The sequence below is a fragment of the Asparagus officinalis genome, chromosome 3, assembly GCF_001876935.1.
Source record: "Asparagus officinalis chromosome 3, Aspof.V1, whole genome shotgun sequence".
Classification (NCBI taxonomy): Eukaryota; Viridiplantae; Streptophyta; class Magnoliopsida; order Asparagales; family Asparagaceae; genus Asparagus; species Asparagus officinalis.
The window spans coordinates 48,705,334-48,719,927 of NC_033796.1; the positions used below are offsets into that span (position 1 = coordinate 48,705,334).

A 14,594-nucleotide genomic window follows, 5' to 3' on the forward strand; every position below is an offset into this window, starting at 1 on the left:
ACTTCATACAAATAGTTCATTGCAACATCACAGATAGAAATAAATAAATAAATAGCCACAAAACATTAACATCTTGTATCACGAATACTCATGTAGGCGATGTCAAAGAACTGAGAGAAAAGCTTTGTTGTTGTTGTTACCTATAGTTAACAACAAGCTAAAGTTTAAATGTAATTCCCCCTTTCATACTTCCAATACTTAATTATTTACTTACATAGGAAAAAAAAAAGGTTTTGCCTTTTTCTGCAACCAAACATAGTATATCAATCCTTTGCGATCACTGGTGGAATTTCCACATCTAGAGTAGTCATCGGTAGCTTTAGCCCTAACATTTTCTCATTATTATCCTCTGGTGACTGGATTACATTCTTCTTATTAATATTCTCTTCACACTGGATCTGGTGATCCTTGCTCTTACCCCATATCAACAAATACAGACCAATGACTATGATACCTGCACCAATCGCCCTATACATATAACAATTTGAGTTAGTAGACGTTGAATTTAGGTAACCAGAGTTAATTAGCCTGAAATTGTTAGATATATATTTGAATATATACCTTCCAAGTGTAATCTTCTCGGCTAAAAATACTGAGCCCAAAGCAGCAGCTATGATCATGCATAGAGGGCTGAATGCTGTGACAAAGACTGGACCTCTCTCCTTCATGACGATACCTTCGACGAAATAAGCTATACCTGAGCACATAACTCCCTGCAATTGATTTATCGATCGGTTACTTATTTTCTTGAGGCTACATTAGTTCATCAAATATGTATCTTAACTAAACAAACTAATTAGTTACCGAATACACTGCAGTCAAGAGTCGTGAATCCCATCCAATGATCCATGGTTGCATACTGTGTTCCATTACAAGCGCTACTGCACCACTCAACAAGGCGCCCATGGAGCATATCAAGGTGGTCAGGGACAACGCCGCTGGATATGATCTCAGTGTGTAAGCCTATTACAATTAGAACTGTTAGAATATATAACTTTATCTTCGACATGGAATCAAAGCAACCCACATTCAATTCAATTTCCATTCATATCACTTGATTCTAGGTTTTGACTCATAAAAAGGAGGCTCAACCTAGAGAGATATGTTAGAATATAAAATAATAAACTTTTAATCTTCACTGCAACTTACAGAGCTTTGGTGGAGTGACATTGACCTTGATGAGAACATTCAACACATAAAAGAATATTTGGAACTAGAAGTTAAGTAATTGAATTAGGCTAATTAATTACTTGTAAAACGAAGAAACAAGACCAAGATAAGCAACTCAAAAGAAGCAAGATGGTCCCCATGAGCCAATGACTCTCATCTTGACTCGCGACATTTGCATTGATGCGATGGCTCCGGCCCTTGCTCCACAAAAAGTCCACCACTGGACCTTTGTACAGTATCATGAGAAGTGCACCAGCCACAGTAATTAGGGTTCCCGCAATCTTAGCTTGTGTACGTAGGCTCTTCATTTTGATTTTCTCCATCCTAATCCATAAAAAAATAATCAAAAGTCTATATTATCTTAGGGATTAATTTCACAAGGTACCCTCGATTTTGGGCGTTCTGCAAGAAAAAGTAACATAAACTAATTTTATTCGAGAAAACTGCGGCCAACTTCCAAAGTGCAGAAGAAATGCCATGGATTATAGAAAATTTTGTTAACTAATGTCAATGACTTGAATATATAGGGTTTAAAGTATACCAGGAAAAATTTGTTCAATACGCGTCATGTCGAAACACATGACTACTTATCCTAACTATGATACTTTATTGAACATATATAAATTTTTTTTTTCTAATAACAAAATTTTATGGCAGTTCTAAGCAAAACATCGATCCCCAAATTTGCGGTAGTTTTGTAAAGTTAATTCGGCTTGCCATATATAATCCAAGAGGGATTTTCGAATAATACATATGGAATGTATATAACTCCGCCAGGATAAATAGAATCCCAACACTGGCAAATTTACCTGAGTAAAATGGCTAATAAGAAGGTGAGAGCAGGGAGTATATTGTAAAGTGCTGCTACAAAGCTTGCTGATGTTGCTTTGGCTCCCATATAGCTTAAGTTCTGATCAAGCACTGGCCTAATTAAATTATACAGTACAAAATCAATGCAATTAGTATAGATGAAGATAAGTTGAATTAAGCGAAATTACAAGTCGATCAATTAATAAAATAATTGAAGGTATTCAGGCAGAAGGAGAAGTACTCAAGTAGAGCGAGCGCCACTATTTTAAGGAAGATGCGGAGAGTCATCTTAGGTCTCACTTTGCTGCTGAAAAAAGAAAAAAAGGAAGTAAAGAAAGAAACAAGGCTTATTTTCCCTTTAATACTTACAGCTTTGATATTCCCAAAGTTTTTTCTTTGGCACGTTCACCTTGATATCCTCATACAAATTTCCTTACATTTTTCTGTTAAGATTAAGGGGAAATTGCTTCTAGCCCCCAATTTCCATATGAGTATTCCGTCCTCACCCAAGACTTTTTCAACGCTCGCAAAACCTCCAAAAGTAAAGCGATAATTCCATGAGCCCCCAATACACAAAACCCAAGTGATTAAAATATGTGTAGACCATAATACCCTTTCTCTCTCTCTCTCTCTCTCTCTCTCTCTCTCTCTCTCTGCAAATACCTCGCCGACAACCCCGGGTACGAAACAGACTCCTCCTCATCGACCTCCACCCGGTATGTCTCCATCATGACCCTGACCCTAACATTTCCCCCCAGCTCCTCCCTAACCGCGCGGGCCACCGCATCCTCGACGGGCTCCCCCGACGTCATCTTCTCGGAGAAAGGGCGGTTTCTGCTCCTTAGGGTTCCGTCAGAGAGGAGCTGTTGGGATTCCAATACAGTGGAGCTGCAAGGGTTCTTGATGCAGAGGATGGCCACATTGACGGTGCGGGTGAGGGAAGGGGAGGTGAGGAGAGAGGATTCGCCATTGGTGATCTCGAGGTAGAGGTTGTTTAGGGTTTTGGTGTTCGGGGTAAGGCCACATGAGGAGAGGGAGTCGGAGGGGATGTGGGATTTTAGGAAGGCGGAGAGGGAGGAGAGGGAGGGGAAGGAGAGGGGAGGAGAAGATGATGATGATGATGAGCAACAGTTTTGTTGCTTCATTTTTTTCGTCAAATTTGTAAAGAAGAAGAATAAGAAGGGAGAAAAGAGATTGTCTTGGGAGTTACATGTTGGTTCTGAAGGTTACGGGTTAATTGTGAAGGATACGCGTTGATTGTGATGGTGTTACGGGTTGGTTGTGAAGGATATGTGTTGGTTGTGAAGATTACGCGTTGATTGTTAAAGTTACGGGTTGATTGTTAAGGTTACGTGTTGGTTGTGAAGGTTACTGAGGTTCACAACCAACCCGTAACCTTCACAACCAACTCATAACCTTTACAACCAGCCCGTAAACTTAACAACTAATTAACCCGTAACCTTCACAACTAATCCGTAACACCTTCACAACCAACCCGTAACCTTCAAATTAAACCAACATGTAACCTTCTTTCACCACCAACTCATAAGCTTAACAACAAACTTATTACAGTGAAATAACGATAATATATAAATTCACATACTCTATTTTAATCTCAACTCATCGATTTCCTTAACAAGTATTTCACCGATGAACGAACATTGTTTTCTTCCCGTCGGTAAAACTTTCCCGCTGTTTCCTTACAAGTATTGTCCGTCGAAAAATTCCTTTCCCTAAGACTTTTTCTTCGCCACATGAACAAACGCTGGAAAAGTATTACCGCCGATGGATGACGCGTTGGAAATTTTTGGAGGAAGTAGAAATGCCCCCCCTCCCCCCCCCCCCCCCCCCCAAAAAAAAAACCACCCATTTTAAGTCATCACAAAATAACATGTGAAAGAGGGAGAGAGAGAGAGAGAGAGGATATTATGGTCTTCACATATTTTTAATCACTTGAGTTTTGTGTTTTGGGGTTGGGGCTAAGGGGTTATCGCTTTACTTTTGGGATTTTAGGAGCGTTGAAAAAAGTCGTGGTGAGGCGGAATACTCGAATTGGAAATTTTGGAATAGAAGCAATTTCCCCTTAGATTAATTATATCCACACGATACATTTAGTTCATGTTATATACGTATATATCTGATGAAAATACCCCCCCCGGCGGCCCCACCCCACCCCACCACATTTTATAGACAAACAGAAATTGCGCAGGTATAAGTGGGGGCGAGTCGAGCAGCTCTTGCTTGCTAAACAGATGAACTCACAAATCTGCAGGGGGGATTATTTTCAATGAGACATATATAATTGACCGAATTAAACGTATCACGTGATAAATTCTATTAAAAAGGTGCGCTTGAAATGACATTGACGCGTAGCGGTATAAAAATGTCAGAGAAAAGCTTCGGGATATCAAAAATCCGAAAATTAGCTAGCAACATCTAGCTAGGCTACTGAAGTGAAAAATAAAACAGTAATTAAGAAAGAAAGAAAAGATGTGACTAGTGTTATTTCATGGAGCGAGGGAGAGAGCCTCATCAAACCACAACGCGAACGGTGCCATAACGGCGGCGGCCACAGCGTTCCGGTACACGACGAGCAGCGTAATGGTTCATCCCTGCCTGAGGGTCGCCAGCGATATGACATCATGCTTGCATAACCAAACTGCAAGAACGTCATAGCCAGGTACGGCTTCGCCGTCCTCACCACCTCTTGACCGAGCCATATGTAATTAATGTCGTCGCCGGCCGGCCCTATTCTCTTCAGAGAAAACTGAAACCTTGGTGAGGGTCGAAGGATCGTATTGGCACCTACTTATATCGATCGTCCAACAACGAGAGATGCCCACTAGCTAGCTCGGCACTACTAGTTTAATTTAGCTACAAAGACACGCATAATGGGAAATCTAGAAAGTATATATGGATCACTGGGGTCCTCGATCGGGTTTGATGCATTCTGGGATGCGACAATAGGGTTTTATTTAAAAACAAGAGTTAATTGCGTACGCACCTCATTGATGCTCAGAGTGCAGCCATTTATACCCCCTGAACGATTTTGTTAGTTTCTGTTAGGCAGATGTATTCATAAATCATATATGACGTCAGAATACCTTTTCCTTCAATTTTAATTTCTTCAAAATATAGCTTATGGTCACATTTCTCACAAGACATCTCAATTTAAATGGATGAATATAACATTTGTTTAAAATTCAAGGGGGAATATGTGATAAAAAAAGTGACTCAGTCCTAGAGATAGCCTTATAGCTTATATGGATCAGTTTGACCTTATAGGACCCAAAATCATCATAATTTCAAATTAACTTTGCGGATCACGCAATATTGACCAGTCAGTTGTTTCGAAACTCTTGAAAATTGACAAGGTCAACTGGGACGTCAAAGGCTACAAAACTAACGTCCATCGAAATAATAAAATTTCATCGTTTTTGGCCTCAAAATCATGGTAAAAACTTTTCTTATTTCTATTTTAGACAGGTTTGACCGTCCAATTTGAAGAAGTAAACAAATTCTGTTTCGGCTGAAATTTGATATGGAGGATCATGGTTAATTTCTAGTATATGGATATTTTCTAGTTTACGATAGTTTCTATTTTTGGTAAAAAAAATATTATTTTTTTCCTTTTCTTTTATTTTCAAGTCTATGAAAGATTTTTTTTTGGGTGTAGTCAATTAGCTTTTGAGGAAAAAAAAATCCTAGTTTATTGGCTAGGCGTGCTGCGTTCTCTCTTTCTTTTTTGTGTTTCTATACTTTGATTAATTGGTTTGCACCCTCAATAATCTTAGCCAATTGACCATGATGATTTTGCAAGAGCTTTGAAATGACTAGTCTTAAGCCCAATATACCGACAAGTTTGAAGCTCCACTGATTTTGCCTCGCACATGGTCAGAGTAGGTTAAGCCTAGCTCTAGGATCGCGTAAAATAATGAAGAGTATAAATGACTTAATCCCCATAATAAGTGTGTTCACATGCAATTAATCTAAATATCTTTTCGATAGTAAAAATTAATTCAATAATAATTATTGAATTGTGCAGTAACTAATGGAATTAAGGTTTAGTGCATGCTGATGACGCGTGTGCTACGGTGATGCCAACAGGCATGGGGCAGCATCAAATTGGTGGTTCTACGAATTCGCACTGCACTATACGTATTCATTGAAATTGTGTGGCTACAGAAATTCGCAGTCATGCTTTTATGCTCTAATCATTCAACTAAATCGAGTCCTGATTCAATATCCTTCGCAATATAATTCTACCTGTACATGCTTTTCATTTTCTAGCGAATTAAAGATTTTTTTTTTGGTAAATGAATGTAAATTTTATTCATCACCAAGTATGGAAGGTTTTGTACATATCAAAGAAACAAATCAATAGACTGATTTTAAAAATCCAGTCTTCTCTATGACAGGATTTCTATGAACTGTAATATATGTTGTGGAAATCTAGCATTCAGAACTTTTTTATATACACTGAATTTGATTGCACAAAAGAGTGAGTCGATCAGGGCTTCTTGTTGCTCTTTGTTGTTGAAAAATCCTGAAGTTCCTCTCTTTCCATAGCATGTACACTGACACAGATAGTGCAATTCTCTTCAATTTCTTTTTATAACTTCTTCCTCTCAAGTTCCGGTTGAACTCTTCAATTTCTTTTTATAACTTCTTCCTCTCAAGTTCCGGTTGAACCAGTTCATAATCAGGTCCCATGAGCATGATCTCCAATTGATAACTTCTTCCTCTCAAGTTCCGGTTGAACCAGTTCATAATCAGGTCCCATGAGCATGATCTCCAATTAAACTTCATCCATTCCATCACTTTATTCCAAACATTAGCAGAATATTGGCACTCAAAAAAGATGTGTTAGCATGACTCCGCTTGAATTGAACAAAACACACATTGGCTTGAATTAAAGATTACTATGACTTATGGGACATCAACAGCAAAGGGCAAATAGAGCCACATACTCCGGTTTCATAATAAACTTATAATAAATGTACACGTCACCAATCAATATTAAGGGATGTGATTTGATGTCTCCGTGTCTCCTAAAATTTGTTACTTCAGAAGAATATATTTATGTTTTCACCACACCTTTTGATTCACGGACGAGAATTACCCATTGTCCAAATTGAAAGGATAACATATCAGATCTTGTTTTCTAATTAGTGGGCAAATTAACCTTTAAAAACATTAGTGGACTAAACTTTTTATAGATTCCGGAGTGCCTCCATTTCCATCTATTCGAGCTTATCACGCATCAACCTTTATAATTATGGTATGCTTAGTGATGTAGGAATAGGATACATAACAAACAAATTCATAGAATGATGGGATTGTTACTAGTTAAATGTGGATCAAGATAAGTCGTTTACTTACACATGAAAAAAAGACAATGTCTCCCAATCAAAAGCCTTGAACATAATATATATGTTTTTAGGCATCCCAACGTGATGGAGACCATCCAGATTGGCAAATTTTAGAAATTATATTAAAAATACTCGTATTTGTCAGAATTTTGAAAATAGTCAGCCTTTATGTTCTTTTGGTAATGAAGTTGAAGTTTATTTGGATTAGGAAACAAATCTATTTTGGTTTCAGATTTGACTGAAGAGTTTTCTTAAACATACTTTTATTAATTTCAATCGTATTAAGAGTCTTTATGTTGTTTTTTTACATTTAAGTAGATGATTGTAAACAAAGGTAATTACTTTTTGAATAATAAAATTCCTCCTTTTATATTAATTCATGGATTCGATGTTGTTTCTTCGTGGATTCAAACATTCTTGTTCATGGATTTGTATAACACCCATTAGCAAATTGTGAGGTTTTACTTTCGTATTGCATCATTTAAACTACTCAAGGAACATGTCAGCTTCCATAGTATGTGTTGAGAGCTTTCCAATATACTTTTCAATCAGCACATTTGATGACAAAAAACAATCCACAGACTATAGAAGATACAAAGCCACAAAAATTCAGCATTAGGTCATTAGTTGAGGACATTGACACTTGTCAAGCCCCTAAAAATTGATCACCAATGGCAACCGTGTACTAGCTAGAAACCGTGTAAAATTCAATTATATTTTTTGAACCAACAAGCTTTGCCAATGTCCAACACCTTGCGTTGGATTTCCCACATATTAATACTAATACTGGTTTGAGATGATATAGTATAAGTAAATACATGTATAAGAAGTGTACGAGGCGTACAATGCGATAATTAGCTCATAAGTTGATTTTAGTCGTTCTATCATCGATGGTAAGCATTGACCATCAATGGTAAGAAGAGCTCATCTATGCTCAACATATGTCATTGATGATTTTAGCTCTAGAGACTTTTATATCATTGAATGGGCTTCTCAACCATCGATGAGGCTTCTCACCATCAATGGGGCCTTGACACAATCAATGGCCAAGACCCATCATTGATGGTAAACATTGTTGATTACAAAACCATCTAGGATGCATCACAAAACTGTCTACGATAACCATCATAGACGACCGTCCACCTAGGATACGCCGTTGACAATAAATTCGTCTAGGATGCCACACCACTGATGGCTTCATCGTCTACAAAACACATCACAGACAGCCACTTATCTTAGACGCTGTCTAGGATACCACCCAGTACAGCATAGCCGTCTAGGATGTGTAACAACATCCTAGATGGCTATACCATACTGGGTAGTATCCTAGATAACATTGTCGTCTAAGATATTTTATATGAATTTCCAGCAACAGATTTGCATTTCCTCTACCATGCTTTTGACCTGCATAAGCCTATTTCAAATATCCATCACATCCATATCAAATATTTTCGATATCCACCACATTCATATTTCCATCCATCAATATCCACATCCAACGGAATATCTAATAATCTCAAATTTGACATTTTACCTATTCACAACACAATCCACTAACTAATAAAAATTTAAAATAACTGTTGCATAATGGTTCATCACTTAAACAATTATTTCAATCTCACACATAGTTTTAAAACCCAATAAATCCATCATACACACATAGATAATAAGTCATGAAATGAGAAATCCATCATAGTCAAGAAAAATTTTAAGGCTCCTACATATAATGTAATATCTCAGACACACAAGACAGAAAAGATAGAAAATAAACACTTAGATACTAAGCTTAACCTCCTCTTCTTGATCATCTTCCCTGGCTGCGTGCCTCTCATTCATGCCATTATTGCTCTCCACAGGATCTGTAGCCTTAGAATAAACAGTTACGTATTGGAAGCATGAAAATTTTAGCAAAATATTCTAATCTATACTATTATTTAAGAAAACCCTTTTTTTAATGTTTTATCCATGTTATTCATGCTTTTAAAAAAATTCAAACACGTCATGTTAAACCTCACAAGTACAACTTATTATAACTTAAGTTGCATGTCATGTATATATGGTGGTAAAGTTGGTAATCTTAAAAAATTAAAAATTGAATATTAGGTTGCATAACTCCAAAAAGAATGAATATCATATTTCATCGAGTTAATTTGGGACCGACACAATATATAACTATTTTATACCCTCATCCTATATGTTAAATATGGACAACATACTTAGTTTTTTAAATTTGAAGCTAACATTATTGTGTTATATATCACACTAATTTTGAAAAACTTTGTTTGATTAAATCATGCTTTTACATATCAGGAACAAACTTATTAAACACACACATAGCACATATATATAGTTGATTGGGTAAGTAGGGTTAAAGTTAGTTTTATTTAGTGTCATTAGTGCTATTAGAGTTATTAGGTCAAAGTTAGTCTTAATAATGTTATTATGTTATTAGAGTAATTAGTCTAATGTCATAAGGATTTTTATGGTAATTAGCCTAATTTGATCAACTAGGAGTAGAGTAATTATTGATGCTAGGTCTAGAGAGGTAATTAGCATATTTTGGGTAATTAGGATTAATAGATTAGGGCTAGGCTCATATTAGAGTTATTATCCTAATTAGAACATATATGTAATTAGTGTTAGACTTAGCTAGGGTTAGGGTTTGGTCCATGAATCAATATTTAAATTTGGAACTAAAAATTATATGTAACTATAGTATTCCAATGATTAAGGGTAGGAGTAAGGTAGCCTAAGCTTACCATAATTAGTGTTAGGTTTGTTCGATTAATTAGGGTTATGTTTATTTAATTAATTAGGGTTAGGTTCATTGGATTAATTAGGGTTAGCTTTATGTAATTAGTGTTTCCATTAATTAATGTTTAAATTTGGAATTAAAAATATATGTAATTAGTGTTTTAAGGATTAGTTTGATTAGGTTAGGATTATTACATAATCACACTCATTATGATAATTAGGGCTAGGTTTATGACTTTTAAAAATTTAGAGGGAATTAATGTTAGGTTTAAATTTCGGATTTAGGGTTAGATTTAGTCAATAGCATTGATTAGGTTTAGATCTTGGTTAAGGATCAGCCACTTAGGGTTAGGATTATTATGAAATTTTCCTAATTAAATTAATTAGGGCTAGATTTGTTGATTTTAAATTAGTTTCAGGGATAATTAATGTTAGGGTTAGATTTCGAGTAAGGATTAGTAAATAGAGTTGATTAGGGTTAGATCTTGGTTAAGGATTACTCATTTAGGGTTGATATTGATGATTAATTAGGACTATTTTGGGTGTTTATTGATGAATAATTAGGGGGGTTTTGGGTGTTTCGGGTAGGCGGTGTGTGTGAACCTTACCTTTTTCTCAAACAAGCAGCAACCTTCAACGGAAATCCTTCAACCATGAGATCAACTCAAGAGCAATGACAAACTTCGATAGTGAGCAATAGCACACTTCGACAACGACGAGCAACGGCGACCATAGACTAGTTCGACGACGAGCAACAACGGCAGCCTTTGACCACTTCGTTGACGATGAGAAGCAACAAACTTCAACCATGAACTTCAATGACGAGCAGCAGTGCGCGGCAGCTAGCCTTCGACCACTTCGAAGACAATGAGCAGCAGCGACCTTCGTCGACTTCGATGACGAGTAGCACTGACAAGCTATGACGACGGAGGCAAATGACAACCTTCGACGAGCAGTGAGGAATCGCCGGGGATGCAATGAGCCAGATCTGGTGAAAAGGTAAAGTTGAAGTGAGAAGGTAAAAACAGTGGGCGAATTTCACTTTTCACCAAAAAAGAACTGCCCAAAAAATTATTTCTAACATCTTAGACGGATCAGTCTAGGATGTAGGTCCAATTTTAATTTAAAAAGCTGCTTGGAATCATATCCGCAACAGCAAGTCCATCTGCAATACATACATTTTTGATGGATTTTTGTAGGCGGTTGTAATCCGTCTATGATACTACATCCTAGGTGGATATTTGCTTGTCCAGTACCTTTCTCAAAGTTAGCAGTCATCATGTTAGCAGACGCCTTTTTCTTAGCAAGGAACTCATTCTTCATACGAATCCGAATCTCGTCCTCAATCCGAATGAACCTCTTCAAATCAGACAGAGTCACCTACCTTTTCCTTCTCTCAATATCAGTGGAGAATGACATCCAAGATGGATGAAGCTTGTTGACAATTGATCCAGAAATGAAGGTTTGACAAAGATTGATATTTTCATCTTTCAGCTTTATAACACGCTTTTCAAATTCTTTGACTTGAGGCAAAAACTCAGTGTCATATTCGAATTTGAAGTCTAAAAACTTGTCAATGAGGTGAGACTTGGACAGCTTCTCCTCATCCTTGTATTGGTCTTCTAGAGCATTCTAGATTTTTTTTTTTTTTTTTGCAGAGGGCTTGTTGGTGTAAGCATCTGCCAGATGCATCTGCCAGATGATCGGCCAGACAGTTAAGGAGATAACTCCTACATAAATGATCATATTAGAGCAAGAGGCTTTTGACTCAGAATCTTCTTCAAAGTCGGATTTCTCCTCAAAAACGACATAGTAGATTTTCAGGAGTTGCATCCCAAAAATTACTTTTCGACGCCATGCGTTAAAGTTGGATCCGTTAAAGTTTTCTAACTTGAGACAATCCACTCCAAGTTTCCTCGCAGGATCCATTGTAGATCAGAAAAATTCTTTAAGATTGTTGGCATCTGTGGCTAAATCTATAATAAAACAGTGAGAACTAAAATGATGTAATTTAAAACTTTTTTTAAGTTTAGATGTTGTGTGTTTATGAAATGCTCTGCTTAAAGCAATATTTAGCCTACTCCGGTGCAAGGATCCTAAGGCCAAACTGCTTTTAGAAACAGCAGTACAGTACTCTGGTGTGCACCGACCTAGTACTGTTAAGATCTCCTTGATCTATAAGACTTTTCGGTCAAAGCAAAGATCTTCTTGATCTGTTAAAACCTTTCAGTTCAATAACCTTTCGGTTCAGGCAGAGATCTTCTCGATCTGTAAAAAACTTTCCGTTCAGAGCTATGTTCCTTTGGGCACAGACTAAAGTTTTCACGCTTTCAGACTCTACAGCAGCAGCACAACAGCACTAAATACTTGTGTGTTTTTCGTATCTCTTTTTTTTATCTCTTGTATCCAAGGGCTCCCGAAGAGGCACTATATATAGGCCTCTAAGACCAGCTCAAAAGTTACCCACGTTTAATTTGACTGTTGGAAACATAATGACAACTATATTTGTAACGGCAAATAACATAAATATTATAACTGCTGCATGCAGTAACGTCTGAACACGATGGTCGCGATCCTACGCAACACGAGGGTCACGTCCAGCCTCGCGTGAACATGAGGGCCACGTTGCCTCTTGTGAACGTGAGGGTAGCACCCTCATGCGAACACGAGGCTCGTCCGCATGTTACGAAGCAGACTGTAATGCAGTCCTGCGTGGCGCCACCTAGCCCCGATGCCTTCGTGCGAAGTGCAAAGTGTACCTAACAAAGCGCCACTTAGCGCCTCAGCCAGATTAGCCCCGATCCCCAGCCCATTGGGCTACGGCTCACGAGCCCACGAGCTCATAGCCCATGACCCACTAGAACTTATGAGGGATTAATTAAATAAAAACAATTCTTGGCTTGCGGCAAGCCTCGAACACAGGACCTTTGAGATATCAAAACTTTAACTTTTCGCTACGCTACTAAGGATTTCTGTAAAATATCAGTAATTAATAAATACATAGTTTGAAAACTCATTTTTGGAAAGTAGTTTTGACCAAAAATATCTAACAGTTAGAACTAAAAAAGAACTATACATTTTTTGAGCAGAAAAAGCAGGGTTAGAAACCCTGCTCATATAAAGATTTTATTAATAAACAGCAAACATCACAGCTAGGTGAAGAGCCACGTAGGGTGCAGCAGGTAAGGAGTGGACCTATGTCGTCACCTACCAAACTGGACTCACAGCGGAGCTTCATCTAGACGGCACATATTACATACTTACATACTAGAGTTCACTTAACACATACATGGAAACATAACAAGCTTAGATTGGGGGACTAAACATCAACAGATAACCAACAAAAAGGTAATGTATCTTCATCATCAGGAAAAGTGAAAGAGAAAATTTAGAGGGCATGGGGGAAACTATCCCCAGATGCATCAGCCCTCTTGTTTGCCAGCTCCTGAAGTCCAGTACTTAGGGCAGCCCTGCGAAGTCTCCTTTCCAGCCTCTCATCCGCAGCACCTGTCCAGAATATAGAATATCTCCCTATGTTAGAAGCAATAAGTAGAGAATCAGGTTGTTCATCCTTGAAAATGAGAGCATTTCTACTAAACCAAATCCACCAGCAAGTACAGGGCAATAGTATCTTCCAGATGAGTTTAGCATCCTTGCTAAGAAAGGTGGATTTATGAAAAAATATCAATTCCTCCACTATCTTCCAGATGAGTTTAGCATCCTTGCTAAGAAAGGTGGATTTATGAAAAAATATCAATTCCTCCACCGACTGAGGCCAACTGTTTGTGTGAATAGAGGGGAAGATGTGTGACCAAATAGCTCGTGCAAATGGGCATTTGGAAAACAGATGATCGTGAGTTTCAACCTCAGATAAACAAAAGGAGCATCTTGGATCACATGTCCAGCCCTTAATAATCAGATTTCCCTTCGTGTTTAACTTCTTGTTTGTGATGATCCAGAAAAGAACTTTTACCTTATTTGGGATGGAAGATCTCCAAATCATGCTATAAAACTTAGATTTAATACCCCCAGATTTGACAAAGGAGTAGAATGATTTAACAGAGTAAAACCCCGATGGAAGAAGGGTCCACATAAGCTCATCTGGAGTAGCAGAAATATTGATATTTGAAGAAGTTAAATGAGTGAGGAGGAGGTTTTGTTCAGACCTTTCTAATGGCGATATACCTCTTCTGGTAAGGGGGTGCCAATTCCATGAAAGATTGATCATTCTGCCCTGAGATCTGATACTGCAGGACTGAGATAGGGCTAACTGGAAAGCTTTAGGAAATAAGCTGCTAAGGGAGTTTGTCCCAGTCCATTTGTCCTGAGATAGGGCTAACTGGAAAGCTTTAGGAAATAAGCTGCTAAGGGAGTTTGTCCCAGTCCATTTGTCGTGCCAAAAACTTGCAGTTTTGCCATCCCCAGTTCTCCATTTAACCAAGCTGAAAAAAGTGGAGCTAATGGAGGATAAGTCAAGAATGAACTTTG

The 14,594-nt window shown here is 37.7% G+C and overlaps 1 protein-coding gene and 1 long non-coding RNA gene across 3 annotated transcripts; both read right to left on the reverse strand.

The window, feature by feature from the left end:
* On the reverse strand, positions 115-5,006 carry LOC109834052 (WAT1-related protein At2g37460-like). 2 transcript variants are annotated; one of them, XM_020401942.1, is made up of 7 exons: positions 4,509-4,928; positions 2,222-2,287; positions 1,980-2,096; positions 1,251-1,494; positions 805-963; positions 562-713; positions 115-468 (listed from the first exon to the last, which is right to left on the reverse strand). In XM_020401942.1, exons 1-7 carry the CDS (start codon positions 4,652-4,654, stop codon positions 264-266), a joined length of 1,089 nt encoding a protein of 362 aa, XP_020257531.1. In that variant the 5' UTR covers positions 4,655-4,928; the 3' UTR covers positions 115-263. The 2 variants fall into 2 exon arrangements, with proteins under 2 accessions (XP_020257531.1, XP_020257532.1); XM_020401943.1 differs by lacking the exon at positions 4,509-4,928 and adding an exon at positions 4,985-5,006 and having other exon boundaries at positions 117-468.
* LOC109834053 lies at positions 8,944-11,182 on the reverse strand. Its single transcript, XR_002245444.1, has 2 exons — positions 10,715-11,182; positions 8,944-9,211 (listed from the first exon to the last, which is right to left on the reverse strand). It is a non-coding gene; the product is annotated as an uncharacterized LOC109834053 (long non-coding RNA).

Bases quoted from the DNA above. Each gene is read 5' to 3' on its own strand.
- LOC109834052 (XM_020401942.1), bottom strand. From the start codon at position 4,654: ATGACGTTCTTGCAGTTTGGTTATGCAAGCATGATGTCATATCGCTGG. The intron at 2,288-4,508 runs GCTCTCTCCCTC...TTCTTTTTTCAG, and splicing joins TCGCGTTGTGGTTTGATGAG to CAGCAAAGTGAGACCTAAGA. The intron at 1,495-1,979 runs GTAAATTTGCCA...TTTATGGATTAG, and splicing joins TTATTAGCCATTTTACTCAG to GATGGAGAAAATCAAAATGA.